Genomic DNA, 21,634 nt, shown 5'->3' on the forward strand with positions numbered 1-21,634 from the left:
TATATTATTAAATAATATCATAAAATTTTAAAAATATACATTTTTTATTAAATAAGTATAATCATACATCACACAAAAACAAAAGTTACAAAACTAGTTCAAAATAATTTTCTAGCTTCATGATTTTACAATGAAAATAATATTTGCACCTACATAAAAAGAAATATTTCACTCTCCACCGAAAAAGCCAATTAAAGTGATTCCCGATTTATTAAGAATATATAAAAAAAATCTTATCCCTCGAGCTTTTTTAGTCTTCTTTTCAAGTAATAGAATCGAATATTTGATTATAAAAGAAAATCGACCGACCACGCTAAGCCCGGTACACCTCACCACACAAGAAGCTATTTATGAGAAATTTCCAGGCAATTTCTTATTTCTTTCTCGCACCTTTCCACACGCTATCTGTGTGAACCCACCACTCCCGGAGACGGCGGTGGTTTCGAATTTCCCGGCATTCATCGCGGTAGTTCCGCTTTCTGTGCTATATTCACGCTTATTTTGATATCATCTGCGTAACTATAAACGCAGTAGTTGTGATTACCATAAGTGGAGTAATTTTTGCTATCTTTTGCCGTCGTTTTTTTGGCGACATTGGCTGAATCTCAGTTTTCCGGTAGTGTGTTCGAGAATACTAGAAGGTGTCATCTTTCCTGCGACTAAGCACTGAGAGAATTGGGTATGACTGAAGAAATCAAGTACAAGAAGAAAGGCTTCGACCTTGAAGCGGGGAGTAGCCGGCGCGATTATCCGGAAGATGAAGACGACGGCGCTGGACCGTTCGACATTGTTCGGACGAAGAGTGCTCCGGTGCACCGGCTGCGTAGGTGGAGGGTAAGTTGGCCGCATTGGTCCATTTCTGATCTTATGTTGTGGTTTTTGTTACTCACTCTGTCCACGAACCATGAACCAGTTTTCTTTTTGATTTGTCTCACAAACTTGACCTATTTCTAAAAATAGCAAAAAATTTACCCTTTATTCGCCTTTTCACTTTTTTATCTACTGTACTTAACACATAAAATATCAATTTCTTAATTCTCGTGTCGAAAAAAACTAGGTCATGCTTCATCGGACGGAGGGAGTACTATATAATCTGTTGAGTTTTTGTTTGCCTTGGTGTATTATTTTGTATTCCGAAGTTCATAAGAATCTTTGCTTCAGTTGAATTATTTTGTATTCCGAAGTTCATAAGGGAGACTGGTTTTGTATCTTCAGTAGCCATCCTAGTTTTATTTCTTTGATTGACTGATTTGGTATGATGGAGGTGTTCTATTTCATGAATATGTCATCTCTTTTGTAAGTATGCCTTACTGTTGTTTTGAAATTATGTTTACTGCTTAATGCATTTCCGAGTGTTGTTCATATCATAATACCATTGTAAACGCATCATTTTTCCTGAATGAGTGGAAGGTTACACATCATTTTTCCTTAATGAGTGGAAGACACTTGAGGAATTCAATTAGACAAATTCTTAAGTGTAGCCTTCTTTTCCTTCCATTTGGGAGCTGCGATTTGTAGTGGCATTGGCATTATATTCTGGCTGACATTAAGCTTAAGCAGTTGTTACTCCTCAAGTGGTAGATAATTGTTTTCAATAAGTCTGCTGTCATAAGCGATCAATGATAATCATCTCACATGTACTTCCTTCTCTTATATGGCCATTGCTCTTAAGGTGTTCATATCTGGATGAGCATGGTATGCAACAAACCATATTCTTCTACTTTCTCTTTCTCTCTCTCCTGTTTCTTATTTACGTATGGCTTTTGGTGATTTTAGAAAATGAATTATCCTTCTTTCCTAATAATTGAATTTGATTTATTGGGCTTTCACAAGTCCGCATACGAATTGATACAATTTACCTAGGTAAACTACTTTATCGAAATTTCTGAAATGATGAAGAACAAGAGAAAATTAATTACTCAGCATGTAACCCCCAATGTAGATGCCATCATTTTGTCCTTCATATGGAAAGAAGACGAAGAACACAACAATAACTACAATGGTCAACCATTGAGGAACCTTGCTCATCGTAGAAGGTGTTATTTTCAGAGAAAATAATCAGGAGACCATGTACCTTCTTTTGTGACCTGGTCTGAGCCCTGATGATAAATCAAGCATCAAATCTCTGGCTTCCTCTTTTGCATATTAAAGAATGTCTTCATATGTTTTCTCCGTAATTCGAGTTGAATATCAAGTTTTGCTGTTCAACTACAGTTTTTATTCTGTACGTGGGTAGTTTTGCTTTCCTATATGTTCAAAACCGAACTCCTTACAGCCTTTTAGCATTTCAGACTTAATAACCTTATAGTAATAGAGCTTTTTAGTTCTATTTGGTTAAGCATGTGCAAATAGTGTTTCTGAATATTGCTGCTAAGTGGTTGAAAGATAGTGTTTGCCCTGGCTAATTATATTAACATGAAATTAAAAGGGCCTTATCAATGGTTGTTTGACTCCCAGAAACTCAAATGCATGTATGCAAGTCAATCTCACCCTCATCCCTTTTTGCACACTACTGTACAAACCAAGTTGGTATAGACTTATAGGATAAAATCATTTGCTTTGATCATTAATGCAGTAATCATTAAGTTGTAGCTAGATGTTGTATCTTGCTTATTTCGTCCAGTTGCTAGCTCACGTTCCCTTAAGAGAGTGGATATGGATTGGCAGGTTCTTTCCTTTTTTGTCCTCGGTATGCCGAATTGATGGCTCTCTTTGGCAGGCTGAGTTTCCGCTGCCAATTTTATGTGCATGTGAACTATAGTTTGTTCAATCTGTTGGGCAAGGTTGTATTGGTGGTAGTGTCAATGAATGGTCATCTGTGGAGTTTATATTACCAGTGGATTCTGGTGTCTCTAATTCGTCTGCAACAGACAAACTGCTTTTGAACTTCTTTAGTTACTATCTATGTAATTTTCTGTATACTTATGTGGATTTAGGTGGACCGTGATTGTCTTTTTTGTCATAGGTTTGTCCATACTAAAGCATACTACTACCAGTCAATTTAAATATTTTTCTTAATCTGTGGTTGTTTCAGCAAGCTGCACTTGTCCTAAATGCTTCACGGCGATTTCGTTATACATTGGACTTGAAGAAAGAAGAAGAGAGGAGGCAGTTAATTGCTAAGATTAGAACACATGCTCAAGTCATTAGGGTAAATTATCTTTCTTATTTTATTCGGTAACTAATGATCACTCATTTGATTGTTAATCAATTATCTACTTGACCAGGCCGCTGTCTTGTTCCAAGAGGCTGGCAAAGGACTACCTGGTAATTATTTTTCTGCTCTGTTATACAAAATAAATTCCTTACTGATTAAACTTCTGTGGGAACTGTAGTATATCATTTTAGTGTCGGTTCAAATTCTTATTCTATTATCTTGGTTGCAATACGATCTTTTACCTATGAACCTTGTACTAGTTGTTGACTTGTTGTGTTGTTAATCTGGGAAAATACAAGTTCTCACGATCATACTACTCTCATCATTTTCTTGACATTGGCTTATCAGTGACATTTAAATTGTTTGATTATCTGTTTTGAATTATTTGCCTGTTGACAGTTATCATAGTGACATAATCTTATATTTGGCCGTGTCTAGTTTACACTCCTCTCTACTTCTGTTCTGCAGCAGCAGCATAGACTTCAGTTCATCTTTCAGAGCCTGATTATCATTGCTGTTTTGTCCGACATTTTTTAGGTGCACTACCTTCAACTATACCTTTGAGTCCTACTCGAAGTGTTGATTTTGGCATCAGCTCAGAAGAACTAGTTGCAATATCCAAGGAGCATGATCTTTCTCTTTTGCAGCAAAATGGGGGGGCAAGTTCATTTCAATCTTTCTAAATTCATATATTGCTTGATCATCATCATCATCATCATATATATATATATATATATATATTACTTTTTCCAATGTCATCCTTATTTGCTCTTTGCGTGGCCAGGTTAAAGGATTGGCTGAAAAATTAAAATCCAATCAGGAGAATGGTGTATCTGGGGATGAGACTGACATCATAAACAGGAAGAAAGCTTTTGGCTCGAACACATATCCTCGAAAGAAAGGGAGGAGTTTTTGGGTGGGTGATTAGTTTCATTTTTTAGAATAATCGTACCTTTTCTGTTAAAGAAGTGTTGGAATTTTTTTTTATTTGTTTATTATTTTTTCCTGTAGAGGTTTGTGTGGGATGCTTGTCGAGATACTACTCTAGTAATTTTGATGATTGCTGCAACTGCTTCCTTAGTATTGGGTATAAAGACAGAGGTAAGATTCAGTGCACCTTTCTGTGTAAGTTCTAAGGCATGATTACGAGATAATTAAAGATCGTGTATCCTGTCTTGGCTGCCCATTTCTTGATTGTGACTTTTCTGTCCTTATGTTGAGTGTCGATTTGTTGTCTTGCTCTATTTGCTAGAGCAACGTACATTATTTTTTCTTTCATGTGGATCGAGTTATTCCTCGAGATCATGTCTTTGTTGGTATTGAGTTTTCTGGCAAGTAAATTAAGGGACACATTTATGTTCACCAGCTCTTATTAGTGATTGCTTTGTCAAAATTTATTGTCTTGTCTTTCTTAATTGGGAAAAATTGTAAAATTTATAAGTTTTCTTCAGTAATATATATTATAGTCATTTGTTTTGTTTGCTCTTTGAATCGATTAAGTTGTTTAAGCAATTGGGCTGGAACTCAAAATTATATTTGTAACCACTTGCTCTCATGCCTATGGTTCTTCATTGAAAAATTTGGTCACTCTCGTGAGGAATATAGAGAATAATGTATCAGTGCTTGTATAATGGTGTCCGTTCAGTTTTATTGATCCCTGTAAAAGTTTATTTTCATTTTAGGGTATAAAAGAAGGTTGGTATGATGGAGGAAGCATTGCCTTGGCGGTTTTTATAGTCATTGTTTTCACAGGTAATACGAGTATGTGATTTTAGTGGTTTGTTATACTGGTTTTTGTTGCAGTTGCAGACCTCTTCGCAGCTTTCTTGATTTGCATGATTGATGGTTTTAGTTGCAGTTGCATTTGCATATGCTCCTGGTTGGCATTTGGTGATAATGTCTTGTTTGGTGATAAATTTGTTTAAAAGTGGACACTATGGATATGGTTTAGAAGAGAACCAGGCTTTTAGTGAGAAAGAAAAGATATTTTTTTTATCCCTGGGGTTTTTCTTTGGGGGTCGGTGCGAGGATTAGGGTAGTTGGAATACCACTGAAATTTAAATCTTGATGTAAGTGTAAATAATAAAATATTCCAAAATTCATACATAAAATCAGAAGAACTAGAAGAAGTTATGTGCAAGTATTTTCAGAAAAAAAGCAATTAGGTGTGGCAACCAGGTTTTTGCTTTGGGTTGAGACTAGGTATACAATATACATGTTCTTATATGAACCTCAACACGACCTGTTTACTACTTGGGATAACCTTACACAAGTAAATGTTCATATGATTTAGGGCGTACACAAATAAACATGACTTGACCAAATGGGAATATCTATCTGAAATGGAAGGACATATTTGGAAATGAGATATGGGTTAAGTTGATGATTGATGAGTATGTTTGTGTTCTTCACAAAATACTTGAAATTACTAAATGCATCTATACCCTATTTGCTACACATTTTATTCACTTCGTGTCTGAATTTTCACCCTTAGCAGTTCCATAAAATGATGAAAGAATAAAATTTGCCCTTAGTAAGAATGTAGTGACTTGTTGATGCTTGTCAAATGAAGGCCACATTTTGAATATGCATTATATTACTTCCTGTTTTGTGATATGATTTGTATGAAATATGGTCCTATAGGGACACATTGTGGAAAAGAATAAATATGGTTTCCTTAAAGAGAGGGCAACAAGTATGGTTTTTGTTATTCATTCTTATTTTGTTAGTGTGACAGAAGCATAAATGTCTTCCGTAATGAATTCTCTTGTGTTCACGTCAGCTGGTAGTAAGAAATGAATATTTTTAAAATTTTCAGCTGTAAGTGATTACAAACAATCCCTTCAATTCCAGAACTTGAATGAAGAGAAGGAAAATATACAAATGGAGGTAGAGTAATGTCAATACAAATTTTCTGCATGTACTGCCTCCCGTACTTTATTTCTTATTCTTATGTTTTCTTGAAATATTCTCCAGGTGATAAGGGGTGGGCGCAGGACTAAGATTTCAATATTTGAAATAGTTGTTGGTGATGTCCTGCCTCTTAAAATTGGTGATCAGGTTAGCTGCTGCGGATAGTGACATTCAACATGTTCTTTTTGAGAGCTAGAATTCTATTATTTTTGGGGGGTGGTGGTGTGGGAGTTGATGTTTGTATTTGATTGAGTTATTCCCTACATATGCATATAGGTGCCAGCAGATGGACTTGTAATCTCTGGCCAGTCCCTTTCAGTTGATGAATCAAGCATGACCGGAGAAAGTAAAATTGTATGCCTAAAGAAACCTTTTTCTCTATGTTGTGTTGGTCGCAGTATTATTTACTCTTCAATATTGTCTGTGTTAGGTTCACAAAGATCCTGTACGATCACCCTTTCTTATGTCTGGATGCAAGATTGCTGATGGCTATGGGACCATGCTGGTAATTTCTCACTATTCTTTGAGCTCTTAAACAACTTTTGGAATTTCCATATCTTCAGGAAATAGAGAGAACAATGGCTTTGCTTGCTCAAGAATGTACAAATTAATCTAGTTAGTGAATGTGCTCTGTGGATATTGATAAAGCACAAAAGGATAGGAATAGGTTTACTTGTATATGCATGAACTGAAATGCTTTGTTGCTTAGTAGTAGGTAATACTAATGGTGTAGTTGGTAGTTTACATTAGGTTTTATACTGTACATATTCTATATGCTAGTTAACATCAAGTGAGTTTTACATGGATATCATGGGACTGCAATTAGAAAAGGTCAAATGAAACTTTTTTAGCTAATGAAACATGTTTGCTTGAAGTTCAAGAAAAGATGAAGTTATTTTTTTTTAACTTCTTATCTGACAACATTTCTCAACCTTGATTCTTTGCTTAGAAATTCAACTTTGTTTAGATAGAACTGTAGGAACCCATTTATGAAAGTGGTATGCGTTCTTCTATCACATCCTCCCTGAGGATGTACTATGAAGCATGAACTGCCATCTGAATTTTCATTGGGCTTTCACAGGTAACTAGTGTGGGAATAAATACTGAATGGGGATTACTTATGGCAAGCATATCAGAAGATAATGGCGAGGAAACACCTTTACAGGTTTCTTCTAAGTGGAGGCTTTGTAACGTTTTTCTGATTCTTAAGTGTCCATCTAATTCTGACATTTTAACATGGCGATGAGTTTAGGTACGATTAAATGGGGTTGCTACTTTTATTGGCATGGTTGGTCTTGGAGTAGCACTAGCTGTTCTTATCGTCCTTGTGGCCAGGTAACTTGCTTACAGTCTACAGATACAGTATCTGATGTTTCACTCTTATAATTTATTTTGGGAAGTTTAATCAATATATATTACTTTGTGATTGAGCAGATTTTTTACTGGGCATACGAAAGATCCTGATGGCACAGTCCAATTCACACCTGGGGTGACTAAAGTTGGTGATGCGATAGACGGATTCGTAAAGATATTCACTGTTGCAGTATGTATTGTTTTTGACAATATTTGATAGTATACTACTGGTTGTACATCTTGTATTGCTGACTAATCAAGTTAAAACTCTAGGTGACTATTGTAGTTGTTGCGGTACCAGAAGGTCTTCCATTAGCTGTCACTCTCACGTAAGCTTATTTGTAAAATATTATTCTTCATTAGCACCTGTGCTTGTCATTATAGAAATAGTAGTTTTGATCTCTGCCTCTGCCCATTAGGTGCTTGCTGGAATGTAAAACCGTGTTGAGATAATAAGGAATGAAGAATCCTTCACATTTCTTTTTATTGCTGAATCCCATATCTTTAATGAAAAAGGATGATTTTTCTATATCAGATAACGTCCCTTGTTATATATTTTTGACCTGCTTGATTCTACACTCTGTACATCATTTATGAACCTTCCATTTCAGTTGATGGAATTCAAACTCTAAACCACTGGTTTGGTTATGTGTCTTATGCACTTACTGCTACTGTTTACATCGCAACTGGTGTATAACCACATACTTTTTTCTTTAAATAACCTTCTTTAAAATGTAACTGCATTTCAGGCTTGCATATTCAATGAGGAAAATGATGGCTGATAAAGCATTGGTATGCATTCGTGCTAGCAACATTCCCATCTCTAAGTTATTTTCTCAATATCTTCTGTGAGTTTATTAACATTTAAACTGCAGGTGAGGAGGCTTTCAGCCTGTGAAACGATGGGTTCTGCAACTACCATTTGCAGTGATAAAACTGGAACCCTAACTCTGAATGAGGTGCTTATCAGTTTTCTTCTTTTGCTTCTAGTTTTCTGCTCTTTCTGCATTTGGTGGCTTGCTTTGGCAGTTGGATAATGATGAAATCAAGGGTATTTAATTTCAGTTTGCAAGCAGTAATCTTTTATTATCCTTGTACAGATGACTGTGGTGGAGGTATCTGCGTGTGGAAAGAAAATTGACCCACCTGACAATAAGTCGCTTCTTCCTTCTAAAGTTATCTCTCTACTGATTGAAGGCATTGCGCAAAACACAACTGGAAGCGTATTTGTGCCTGAAGTATGTTTTAGGGGGTGTTCTTCTGATTACTTATATTTATTTACATTTAATTTCTGAATATGAATAAATGAAGTTGCTTGGATGGAATGTTACTCATAGGTTTGAATGTTAGATCCTGATATCGTAGAAATCTGTTGTCTTCTACTTGTCAAGTTTTGCTTCCCGACTCTTGAGTTCGAGTGGTCTGTAAAGTGTAAACTATTATTAGTATTATTATTATCATCAAATTAGGTTTCTGTCATGATGCATGTAAAATCTCAACATATGAAAATACTGTGTTTTATGCTATATTTCATTTCTGCTACTTCCACTTGGATTTTGGAGGAGACAATCTATGATCAGTCTTTTGATTGTTGAAATATTCCAGAAAACTTGAAGCTGGAGTTCAAACTAAAGAAGTTATCTGATCAAGTTGCTTACATCATCTTCTTAGTTATAGGCTCTTATAAGTTATAAGTTGTGATAGTTCTAGGTTTTATCGTTCTTTTCTTGTTGATATATTAAGAATGGCACTTATTTAGCTGGTTTTATTAGGGTGGTGGACCTCCGGAGCTTTCAGGATCACCAACTGAAAAGGCAATTCTGCAGTGGGGAGTAAATGTAGTGCAACAAAACCTTTTTTGGCTTTATAACAGTGTCTTGTTCTATGCAGCAACTTAATTTCCCTTGGTTGTCTTCCTGTAGCTTGGAATGGATTTTCTTTCTGTTCGATCAGATTCAGTTATTATTCATGCATTTCCATTTAACTCGGAGAAGAAGCGAGGTGGTGTTGCACTAAAAACGGTAATTCCAAAAATTTGATTTGGTGATATATTTTAGGTTGTGTTTGCCTCTTGTCTTCTCGCAATGAATTCTAGATGAACTTTCTTCAGTTGCATGGTTTTTCAGTTTTCTTTTTTCTGAATTTATATGGTGCTTTGGCAGTCGGATTCTGAAGTTCATGTGCACTGGAAAGGGGCTGCAGAAATAGTACTTGCTTGCTGCACAAGTTACTTAGATGCAGATGACCAAGTGGTACCGCTGGATGAAGATAAGGTCTGTGAAGAAAATATATTTTCTAGCTTTCTCTTTCTGGTCCCACTAAATAATTCTATTGACAGTAGCTGTTCATTTCTATGGTATTCATGAAGACTGTGACTTTTATAAGAATATAAATGTCAATACTAGGCATTTTTTAAGTATTAGGATAGTTCTAAGTTTGGTTATGGCGGTAAAGTGAGTTTTTGGTTTTTTATACAGCTGTCATCTTATAAGAAAGCAATTGAAGATATGGCTGCAAGGAGCTTGCGTTGTGTGGCCATTGCCTATAGGCCATATGACGTAAAGAGTGTTCCATCTACTGCTGAAGAACTCGAAAATTGGGAATTACCTGAGTCAGACCTAATTTTGCTGGGCATAGTTGGTATCAAGGTGCTTGTTACTAGTTCTGTCTTAAATGCTGCCTGTTAATTTTCGTGAGATTCTCTGTAATTTATAATCTATCTTTTTATGATATTAATTCACCTTACACTTTTTTGTATTTTTGGAAAATTATATGCACATTTGCATCATGAATGAAAAGCTTTCAACCAGTCAGAAACATTGTATCCAATTTTTGCAATTAGCATTCTAGAAAAATGTGCTATTTCTACTTTTTAAATACATGGTTCTTTAGATCATCTCCTGCTATTGCATTTTCAATTCTTTTGGTAGACATCAATTTTGAGGGTCCTTACAATAATGATTTCTTCGACATTTTATTGGGATTGCATATGCCAAATTTCTCATTTCGCACATCTTTTTAGTCCACATCACTTAAAAATATTTTTTGATATAGGATCCGTGCCGACCAGGTGTAAGAGATGCTGTCCAATTGTGCACTAATGCTGGTGTTAAGGTATGTACATTTATTGCCTCACTTACCTCTGGCACACTAGGAAATATGGGTGTAGACCAGCTGAAGCAGAATGGATTTCTCATCAGTAAATCAGTATAGCTAGCTTCCAAGATCACATTGGTGCATATTAGTATTTTGTCTCCTACTTGGCCGGCCATTATCTTTACGGTGTCTGTTATTTATTCTCTATCAGTTCATCCATGTTCCCATATAATTAAGGCAGACAGTTGCAAAAAGGATGATCTGAATGTTTCAAAATAGTATATCAACTCATTCTGGAACTTGTGCAGAAAATACAGGTTTCTAAATTACATTTGACATTCTTTTGATAGTGCTTGTCAGATGAGAAACTCCTAGATATTAAATTTCTTACTCTTTCGACAGATCCCCATACCTCTTCAAGGTTGGTAATGGGAGGCGTAGAATCAGTAATGGGAAACTCTTTGGACAGAAAATAGTATATATCAACTCCTAGATATTAGATTTCTGTACTCTTTCAGATCCCCACACCTCAGTAAGGTTGGTAATGGGAGGGGTAGAATCCGTAATTTCGCTAGCCTACAATCAGTGTGCATTAAGGCTCTGGGAAACCCAGTTATTTAGAGACTTTTAATAGAACAATTTGTTGTAGCCCATTAGAGTCTAGAATCCAGATACAGATCTATGGATAGACATGGCATATGAAATCATCTTGATGCAGACATGTCTGACTTGAATATGCCTTTTATCAGTCCCATGAAAAAGATGGTCACAGTATCAGTAATAAGAGGTTTTCAAATGGATGTCTAGACCGGGATTTAGTTTGTCTTCAATTATCTTGATCTAGACACTGAAATAATACTCAACCCCTGCTATGTTGAATATTTGGGTTGGTTTAGTTTTAGAATAAATCAGGATATCTTTCTAGGAATGAAAAGTCTTTTTTTGAGAAGGATGTCCGATTGGACTTCAGCCCTGTATACTTTCCTTCCTTTCTTAGTCCAAGTACACTGACAATTGTCCCTTTGTTGTATCTAACTCTCTTTTCTGTTGCAGGTGGCCTGTTATGCTCATGAAAGAAATGCTTTCCTTCTTTGTCGAATATTTGATTCGTACTTGCTGTTTTCTTGTTTGTTTTTTATTTGTTCTTTTGTTTGACCATGGAACTTCTTAGCTATGCAGTCATTTTTATTTTTCTTGGATCATCGATTTTCTAGGTGCGCATGGTCACTGGTGACAATCTTCAAACAGCTAAAGCAATTGCCTTAGAGTGTGGTATATTAGCCTCTAGTGCAGATGCAACTGAGCCTAATATTATTGAAGGAAAGGCATTCCGTATCCTTACGGAAACACAGAGATTAGAAATAGCTGATAAGATTTCGGTATGATATGATGATTGACTTGGACTCTACTAGTTCTCTTAGTGTGTTACTCTGCTAGTTGTTGATGAGTTATGATGATTTTGTGTTACCTTTTTGCACATAGGTGATGGGAAGGTCATCACCAAATGACAAACTCCTGCTTGTTCAAGCATTAAGAAAGAGGGGACATGTAGTTGCTGTTACGGGAGATGGTACCAATGATGCTCCTGCGCTACATGAGGTCTGGTGTTTTACTTGTTTGGAGTATGTGGCTTTGTCGTGTAAAGTTGACGGGGAGGGCAATGACTTATGCCTGCACGTTTCTATCCATTTTCACCCTGATACCAGAATCTCTTATTATTCAATAATGATGTTATTCTATCTTTAGTAGGACTTTGTTACTTGTGAATTAGTTGGTGCAATATGTTTTGAAGATTGTGGAAAAGAGTAGTACTATCTGAGCTCGACTTGCATTAATACTTTCCTAAAAGAAAACATTTGGGGATGTAGTGGGTTCATGGTTAGGTGTCAATTTGTTCTGCTTAAAAGGGTTGTGTTGGAGATTTCAGGTAGCTGTTTATGAAGGATGTGTCTGTGTGTTATTCTCTTGTATTGAGCTTCTCCAGCTAGTATGATTAAATTTTCAATTTGATAATGATATAGGCTGATATTGGTCTTGCAATGGGTATCCAAGGCACAGAAGTTGCAAAAGAGAGTTCAGATATCATTATATTGGATGACAATTTTGCTTCTGTTGTGAAGGTTAGTTAATTTTATTTATTTATTTGTTTAATTTTTTTACCCTTGCTGGTCTCTCTCCTGTACTGATAATCTATGAAGAGGTGTGTGAATTTTGTACTTACATTTTAATGAACGTGGTTATGGTCTTTGTCCACCTGTTTTTCAGTTTATCTTGAAAATTTTGGTGTAATTTTGAATTTCATATTTCTTTTAGTGGTGCCAGTGTCGAAAACAAGTTTTGGTAAATTCAATGGAAAAATTTATGTTCCAATTAGTCTGCTGAATATAATTTCAGATCAGCATTATCTAGAAACTTTTCTTAATATAATGCGAACGTGAATTGTAAAAATGGAATGAGCCTCTCGTAGATTTCTTCTGAGAGTTTAAGTATCTATGAGTGATGAAATCCTGGGCCTCCCCGTATTTAATAATCACCAGGTTACATGGCTTCTGGTCCAAAGGGAAGCTATTCAACTCTTTCGTCCCTGTAGCTAAGGTGTTAAAATCTATGAAAACTGCAGGTTGTCCGATGGGGAAGATCTGTTTACGCCAACATTCAGAAATTCATACAGTTTCAACTTACGGTTAATGTTGCTGCTTTGATTATCAATGTTGTGGCTGCGGTTTCTGCTGGCAATGTCCCACTGAATGCTGTGCAGGTGTGTATTTACTCTTTCAAGTCATGTATTTGCTTCAGTTGCTACAATTCTTATATAAAAATTGATTCTTTTTTTTTGGGTAACCAGCTTCTCTGGGTGAACCTTATCATGGACACGTTAGGAGCACTTGCACTAGCCACAGAGCCTCCCACTGATCATCTCATGCGTAGAGCACCTGTTGGAAGAAGGTCAGAGTTGTGCAAGTCATTAACAGTTTTGATGCTCTCATTTTCATAATTGCTACTTTTCTTCTCCTCTTGTTAAATGATTTGGCTCATTTTCTCCTCTTATATCCATCCCTTGCTCTTTCTAGTACGGATGTAATACCACATAATTGGGAGTCTAAAGAGTATATGGATTGTGAATCCTGTGTATAAGATGCTAAGCCTAGGAGCAAGGATTTAATAATGTTGTTTGGCTTCCTTTTCTTTCCTGTAGTAGTTCTTCAACCCTATATGAGTAAAACTTGTCAAAACAATTCTTTTGTATCATCAAATGTTTGTCAGTTCTATTTTTTCTGTTAAGCACTGGTTGTCCTGCTTCTATGCACTCCTTTAGGTAAGTATTCATAATGAATTTGATTCGGATTAGAAGATAGGTTTCTCTAACTTACCTGAACCATGCTTTGTATTGCTGCATTGACATATATTCTTGAAATATAGGGTTAGTATGTCCTTGGTTTTACATTCTATGTGTTTGTAATACTTTTGTGTTGTCTATTGCATATGATAATTGATTAATTGGCTGCTTTGTTATCTAGAGCAAGTGCTTGCGACTTAAATTTTTCCTTGCTCATGATACTATGTACTATTTATTTGTTAAATTATCCTATAACACAACACGAATGGTGTAGGGCTTGTGATAATTCATCTTATTTATTTATTTATTTAAAAACATTACCTGCCGTCCTAGTGGATTAATTTTCCATGAATTGTGTAACTGATTGATTATATTTTGACAAATAAATTATTGGTATTTTAGGGAACCTCTTATAACGAATATCATGTGGAGGAACTTGTTAATACAGGTATGGGGTGTTCTATGATAACCTTGTAAAATTGCATTGAACAGCTGAGATAGAATGGGCTCAATTTTTTTATTTTTTTTTTGTCACTAATTGTAGGCTTTATATCAAGTCACTGTGCTCTTAATCCTCAATTTTCGGGGAAGGGATATCCTTAATCTGCAAAATGATGACGAAGATCATGCTTTTCGAGTGAATAATACATTGATATTCAACGCATTCGTCTTCTGTCAGGTAAGAGCAATATTAAAGATAGTATTTCTCTAAATTTTGCTGCATGAGATGTGAGGTTGTATAGCTGTGCAGTGTTTGTTGGTAATATTCCTACATCTTTCTTAATGTCTGTAATTATAGGTATTCAATGAATTTAATGCTCGAAAGCCAGATGAGGTCAACGTTTTTAAAGGTGTCACTAAGAACCGTCTGTTCATGGGAATAGTTGGCCTTGAAGTGGTGCTTCAGGTATTTACAATGTGATGACTGGTGTGTTTTGTCTAGTTTCATCATCTTCAATTTCTTATATGTCTTCATTTGCTGTCTAGTTTATCATAATCTTTTTCCTGGGAAAGTTCGCCACTACTGTAAGGCTGAGCTGGAAATTGTGGCTTGTTTCCATTGCTATCGGTGTTATCAGGTTCGTAGTCTGGTTCTATGCATTTTATTAAACGCGCTTTGAATTCCAACCTTGAAATAGATTCTCTGTTGTATGGTTAGAATTGGTCATATTTATTTAAACAGCTGATAGTAATATTGCTTTGTGGTTATCACCAGCTGGCCACTTGCTGCTATTGGAAAACTAATTCCTGTCCCCGAGAAGCCCATAGGTGAATCCTTCTCAAAGAAAATCCAGAGACAAAGAAACTCTGATGATGGTAATTTTACTTACAGACCTTGCTTGCATGTTGAGATGATATTGTTGGTTAATCGTCTTCGTTTGTTGTTTTTCAGGTTAAGAGACGATGAGATAAGATTTGGTTCTGCAGTATAGTCTAACATTTGCATAGAAATGAAAAACACTAACAACAATATAGAGGCAAGGTAGAGGAGGTTGATTTCCTGTTATGATTTCTGTTTCCACATCCTAACTGGATTATTCTTTTAATGCCCGGACGCTTTCTAAAATCTTATTTGCTGACATTATTGTAAAATTAACCCCTTTGGTTTCTAGATCACGTTGTGTTTTGGCGAGAGATTTGTATATTGGATTTTATTATTTAAAAAAATATGTGCATCACCTTTCAATTTTGCACATATTGTTGATTAAAAATGAGCCTTTTCACCAATTAATGAAACAGTTAGTATATATGAATCTAAACAAACAAAGTTAAGCCGCTAGCAGTGTCCCAATTTGATTTGATATTTTTACCACAATGTACGGTATTTCACACTTTGATTGTGATAATCTTGTACTTGTATCAATCAATCATTTGTTGGTTTTGAACTATCTTCAAAAACGTAGCAACAGATGTACATTACTGAGAGAGGAAAGTTTTCAGCAGAAGCATGAATATGCAAAATGGCTCCTCTTTGCTATATAGGGAGACACATAATGCGTTGCTGTAGCTGAAGTGTTTTTGGCTGGAACAAGGATCTGTGATCTGCCTTTAGCAATTCTCTTCCCCACCACAATGCTGTAGAATCTGCCTGGGAACGATGGCACGAAGATGTCGCTCTCTGTACATATGTAAAAGTCGATGATCTTCTCGTAGTCCATGAACCTAGCCTTCTGATCAACGGCCATTATTGCATCCTGGTTGTAGCACAACATTTGATTATCTCTAGAAATGAGAACCACCTCAGAATTTACATGTTTGTTACCTTAGTGAATGTGTTGGGGAAGACATCCCTGAACTCACCAAGACCGCTGCTCCATCCAGTCTGACTCAAGTATATACTCGTCTCTCTCTCAACACCGATTTTCCTAAGAAATTCTCCGATCTCTTGAACGTTGTAGCAATGTTTGCTCGCCTGGCACAATGAATCATCAACCCTCAAGTCCACTGCAATGTAGTGGCCGCGTTTGTGGCTGAAGCTTCGCAGTGTTGCGACCATGGAGTCCACTAGTTGCTGCAAATCTGGGTGCAGTTTGAGGCTCTCAAACATTGCTATGCATTGATATGCAGCTGATGACTCGTCTAGTTTCCCCTTTGATGAGTTGAAGTGAGTAACTATCTTCAGTTTTCGTTTGCTGCGAAAAATGGGGCTGATTTTTGAAGCTATGAAATCCTCTGAAACTCCATCAGGAACGCTCACGATATGGAGCTTCATGTTTGATAATTGTGCAGCCGGATTCTTGTCGACTTGGACTACTCCTTTCAGGCTTCTCACAAACGTCTCCACATCATAAATTTCGCCAAACTGCCTGAAAATTATTATTCAAGATGTTATTCTTTTTTATTTTTTTAAATACGCAAATTAATTAAAGTTTGATATATAGATAAACAATCACAGTTTGTGTCGAGAATTGGATCCTCGGATGTCTGGAATTGCAAGTTGTGCACCTAGTTGAGTGGCCACCGCCACAGCATTTGCTACCTGAGATGTCAATGTGGTAAGATAGCTAGACGGGTCAAAATAACATTTATAATTGACCTATAGATATCAGACACTTCTTTTAATGTTGAGTTGAGATTAAATAATAACCTGTGTGGCATGATATTCTGGTGCACGACTCAATGTGAAAAAGATGTAACCATTATTGGGTTGTTTTCTCTCTTCTGCAAACAAGGGAATAAATTAAATGCATGTGACATGAGAGAGAGAGAGAGAGTTAGAAGGACTGACTGAATAGAAATGAGGGTCTGTTCCAGCATGGTTGCATGGCTTCATTGTTTGGACTCCAAAGGGCATCACTGATTCCAGTTAGTTTAGACACTTTGAGAGAGTTGTATTGCACAATTGTTCGTTCCGGATAAGGTTCCTTGAAAAACAAAATATATAATTGTCCAATTTAGTTATATACCAAAACTTGGACATTAGTAACAGTAATTAGCATCTTCTTCTAAATAATAAAACTATGGTGGAATGTTTTTTGAAGGTGGAATGTTATATGAAAAGTAATTTGATATCTTGTCATAAAATTTAGTTTATAAGATCTAGTGTCGCTTCCGAAACAATTAGAACTTGAAATTTCGGCCTACGATTTTAACCATCAACTATGTGCGTGCTGTGCTGCACAGTGTACAAATTAAATTACCCCTTCTCTTTCTCTACTTTTAGTCTACAGTGGACATACACTATGTACTACTTTTGGTTTCGTTGTTAAATAATTTACTAACTACCAAAAACCATATCTAGATTATTGTTTGTTAATTTGAAAAATGAAATTGTTGGATATTACAGAAAAAGGTTTATGGATTAATTTGAAGGAGTAGATGTTTAGTTATATCTGTAATTATTTAAAAATGCAGAAAAAAATAGAATAATAACAAATGAGACATCACATAATTATACCTCTCAAACAAGACTTCTGCGCTTTGTCAATGGTTATTGCATGAATAATATAAATTTATTCAATAACAATGATAACTCAGAGATACTTTCTACTGATCAATGGGTAGAAAAAAAAGATATATCGACTACCATGTTGCAGAAATCGATATATCCGTATGAATAAAATATTAACAGCACATAGGAAACAAATAAAATAGTACATATTTTTTCTTAAAAATCAAGAAACCATTCATTTTTCTAGGCGCGAGGTCTAGTAATTTAAATTTGTTTCAAATTAAATAAGAACATAGAAAACATAAAAGTGAATTTAAGAAGAAAAATTAATGAAATTAAGTAAAAACTTTACCAGAAAGAAGGGATCGAAATGGTCTCTTTTTATCATGTTTCCGAGCATTACAAACATGGAAAATGTAAGAAAAGCGGCCATAACTTGCCTCAAATCAACTGCCATTTTCCGAAACCCTTATATATTTTTTTCTTCCTCTAAATTTCTTGATTATCTATATATATTCTGAAAATAAACCCTCTATAAACATACACAAGAAAAAGAAGCATTTGTTAGAGAATTTGATTGCATATCGCCAAAATTAGAGAAGCGCCGACTGTGCAGAAAACAAAAAAAAAAAATGGTTTAAATTTGACAGCCAAAAGACAGCTGCATAATGCATGAGCTGATGCATTAAAATCCGTCTTTTCTTCACGTAACAATATTAAGCGGTTTTGTTGTGTTCATTGGAAGAAATTAATTTATTTTTTCGAGTATATTTCTAAATGATAATGTCGTAATTAATCATATTCAATTCTCTGAATTTACTTTGTTTTGTTGCAGACGAGAAAACTTTTGTTTCTTGCCGTTTTTAAGCGAAAGTTGCAATTCTACTAGCTGTTTTTTTCCCAATGTATATGCATGATATATTTTCTGTATATATATCTATATTTATATACACACTTTTATTGTTTCGTTTGAATTCGAACTTCAGTTTTGTATATTGATGAATGGCGTATACATTGTACGCTGAGGTAGTATCATAAATATCTTACAAGTGCATAATATTAAATACAAAAATATATCTATAAATTCAAAAGTGCATAAATACATTAATTCTAAAATATATTAATATGAGAGGGATCATATAGCACTGATCAAAACTTATTAGATATGTAGTATTCTATCACAACCATTTATCTCATAAATCTTATTGTTCAGAGAATTTTCGCTTGTTCTAAACTTATTTTATTATAATCGTAATTTAATTTGTTATGTGATTAAAAAAAAAGCATGCATATTGTTAAACAGAAATTTGTATATGGTAGAACATAAATTTATATAGGGTTATGCACAAATATGCATCCGAGCGGAGCGAGATTGCTTGCTCCAGATTTTGTTCTCTTACATATGTAGATTGATTGCTTCCTTATAGCTTCGAAAGAAAACAATGAATTAACAAGAAAGAAACCAAACGATCAATATATAAGATTAATTTGACCAGATTTTGAGTAGAAACGGGGGGATCATATTCATACGCGAGAATAAGAAAAAGAGATAATTAAATACTCCCTCCGTCCCAACTTCGGCGCCTTCGCAGCATCGGCTGACTTGGCTCCAACACACACGAGCCAGCGCGGCCTTCTCGTTCCCCGCCACCGGCGCAGCACCCAGCGCGCCACCACTCACGATTTGGAACAACAACTCCGGCGACATCAAGAATGTAGGAAAGATTAGGGAAATAGATTAAGAATTATCTAATTAAATTATAATTTGCTCTTCATGGTGGGTTATCTAATATCTTTAATTATAAATTTATCATAAAAAAATATACTAGAATAAAAAAAATCTCCTTATCCCTTATTCTTTTTCCTATAAAAGAGAATTACACTTTTCTCATTCCTCATTTTCGCTCTTAGGAGGAATAATAGAAAGGGTGAGATTTTATGTTGTAGAAATTGAAGAAAAACAATGAGGAATTTAAAGGTTGAAAAAAAAACTCTTTTTTTTTTCAGGATAAATTTACGATCAAAGAAAATAATTTTATTTTTTTAAAAATAAAACATGTGGTGTTGCACCGCATAATTTAAAAAATCCATTGCACATAATATGTGGTCCAGATGGTATTACATAATACCTAAAGATAAGGTACTATAAATACCTAAACCTATATATACTCCATTCGTCTATGATATCGTTTTCAATTTTATCATTTTGGTATGTCCATAATATCATTTTCACTTTCATTTATAGCAGTCAGGTCCACAAATTTCACTCACAATAATAATGAGACTCATACTCCACTCACAACAATATTCACTATTATCAACTATTATTATCCAACACTTTCTTAAAACTCGTGTCATCCACAAAGTATAAACAATATCGTGAATGGAGAGAATATATTATATGAACCCAAATATGCATGATTATATATATATATATATATATATAGGGGGCGGTTATTCAATAAACCACCCTTATTTTAAGAATTACGAACCAGCAAAAATGCATGAATTTTATGTATAACACGCATGAATAAACTGTATAAAGGCATGAATTGCGAAAAATAATGTTTTGCTACCTTTGGGATTCGAACTCAGGACCATGAATTTATCCAACAAGGTGATGAATCAACCGTAGATCTTGATGATCTAAGGGCTGAAAATGGTTCCTAATTTATATTTTAAGAAGCGTTCTTATTTTAGCCTTCCCCTATATATATATATATATATATATATATATATATAATAATTTGCTTTCATACACGAAAAATGTGATTTTTTTATTATTTTAATTCGTCCGTAGTAAATATGGTATTTTTATTTTGATACATTTATCAATATATTTTTAATTTAATTCACACAATATTACCAAAAATTCAGTACTCATACATACAACGGTTTTGACGCAGAAGAGTGAGCTCATCACAGAAATAAGCACTGGAACGGAACTCGGGCATGCCCGACGCTTGTCATGTGCTCTGACGCCTCATTTTTTCACAAAAAACAAAAATTTCTGTAATTTATCAAAATAAATGCAACAACCAACAAACTAATCTTGAATAATATTGCTAGGTTGCTATTACTGCCATTTATGATTTGTATTTATAAGAGTGGTGTTTGAGAAGGCAAACAAAAAAGGGACACAGAAGAAGATATTCGTTAACAAAAATGAAGTTTATTCTTACAATTATATGAAATTCTTTTGGAGAACAAAGTTGTTCAGTATAAAGAAATCATTAGTTAATAGAAGACTTCAAAACATGTATGAATTTTAAGGGGTTCATTCGTCTGAAGCATTTCCAAATATTTTTGTGACAATTTAAACGTTAGGGAGTATGAAAATTGGTGGGACAATATCTTATATATTCAATTTAATTTTACTTCCCCAAAAATATTTCCCAAGATCAATCCATTTGTCTTTAACGATAAAATTTCGTTATCGATCAAAAGGGGGAAATAAAAATTCCACAAACTACATTTGCTACATTTTTTTTATTAATAGTGCAAAAACCCTCGCCTACAAGTTAAACGCACACTAGTGGAACAGTAATATATCTTCAATTTGGTTCATTTACATCCTATACTAGAGCAAGTAAACAATATGATTTTTTTTTTTATATAAAAAAAAGTAAACAATGTGATTTTATAAATACATTAGTATCAATTTACCGTTCGTATAGATTTCACCTATTTTCACATCCTACTTTCTTCGTAGTGGTACACATGCTTTCATTTTCATTGGTTTATTTTCTGAATGCAATATTCTTTCAGAAGTCGTAAGCAATGTGATTTAAATATCTATAGTAATCGTTTAATAATCAACTAGTATTTCATATCTTGGTTTCTTGAAAAACTTTTCCCCCGAGTCTAAACTTAGTAACGAAAGAGC

The 21,634-nt window shown here is 34.8% G+C and overlaps 2 protein-coding genes across 4 annotated transcripts; one reads left to right on the forward strand and one right to left on the reverse strand.

Annotated features, from left to right (window-relative positions):
- Positions 1-307: 307 nt before the first annotated feature.
- Positions 308-15,568, forward strand: LOC131020417 (calcium-transporting ATPase 8, plasma membrane-type). 2 transcript variants are annotated; one of them, XM_057949195.1, is made up of 35 exons: positions 308-466; positions 610-834; positions 3,035-3,151; positions 3,228-3,267; positions 3,695-3,816; positions 3,942-4,073; positions 4,169-4,258; positions 4,840-4,909; positions 5,976-6,046; positions 6,134-6,217; positions 6,347-6,424; positions 6,501-6,575; positions 7,152-7,235; positions 7,323-7,405; positions 7,505-7,613; positions 7,697-7,752; positions 8,173-8,215; positions 8,299-8,382; positions 8,524-8,661; positions 9,196-9,261; positions 9,346-9,444; positions 9,586-9,696; positions 9,901-10,071; positions 10,478-10,537; positions 11,734-11,898; positions 12,002-12,118; positions 12,541-12,639; positions 13,140-13,277; positions 13,365-13,465; positions 14,259-14,304; positions 14,401-14,535; positions 14,656-14,763; positions 14,844-14,935; positions 15,073-15,173; positions 15,250-15,568. In XM_057949195.1, exons 2-35 carry the CDS (start codon positions 682-684, stop codon positions 15,252-15,254), a joined length of 3,243 nt encoding a protein of 1,080 aa, XP_057805178.1. In that variant the 5' UTR covers positions 308-466; positions 610-681; the 3' UTR covers positions 15,255-15,568. The 2 variants fall into 2 exon arrangements, with proteins under 2 accessions (XP_057805178.1, XP_057805179.1); XM_057949196.1 differs by having other exon boundaries at positions 314-466; positions 621-834.
- An 80-nt stretch (positions 15,569-15,648) lies between these two features.
- On the reverse strand, positions 15,649-17,786 carry LOC131020418 (protein MANNAN SYNTHESIS-RELATED 2-like). 2 transcript variants are annotated; one of them, XM_057949197.1, is made up of 6 exons: positions 17,755-17,786; positions 17,086-17,221; positions 16,945-17,018; positions 16,751-16,836; positions 16,120-16,663; positions 15,649-16,051 (listed from the first exon to the last, which is right to left on the reverse strand). In XM_057949197.1, exons 2-6 carry the CDS (start codon positions 17,120-17,122, stop codon positions 15,794-15,796), a joined length of 999 nt encoding a protein of 332 aa, XP_057805180.1. In that variant the 5' UTR covers positions 17,123-17,221; positions 17,755-17,786; the 3' UTR covers positions 15,649-15,793. The 2 variants fall into 2 exon arrangements, with proteins under 2 accessions (XP_057805180.1, XP_057805181.1); XM_057949198.1 differs by lacking the exon at positions 17,755-17,786 and having other exon boundaries at positions 17,086-17,733.
- Between the last annotated feature and the right edge of the window lie 3,848 nt (positions 17,787-21,634).

Source organism: Salvia miltiorrhiza, chromosome 4 (assembly GCF_028751815.1).
Source record: "Salvia miltiorrhiza cultivar Shanhuang (shh) chromosome 4, IMPLAD_Smil_shh, whole genome shotgun sequence".
Taxonomy (NCBI): domain Eukaryota; kingdom Viridiplantae; phylum Streptophyta; class Magnoliopsida; order Lamiales; family Lamiaceae; genus Salvia; species Salvia miltiorrhiza.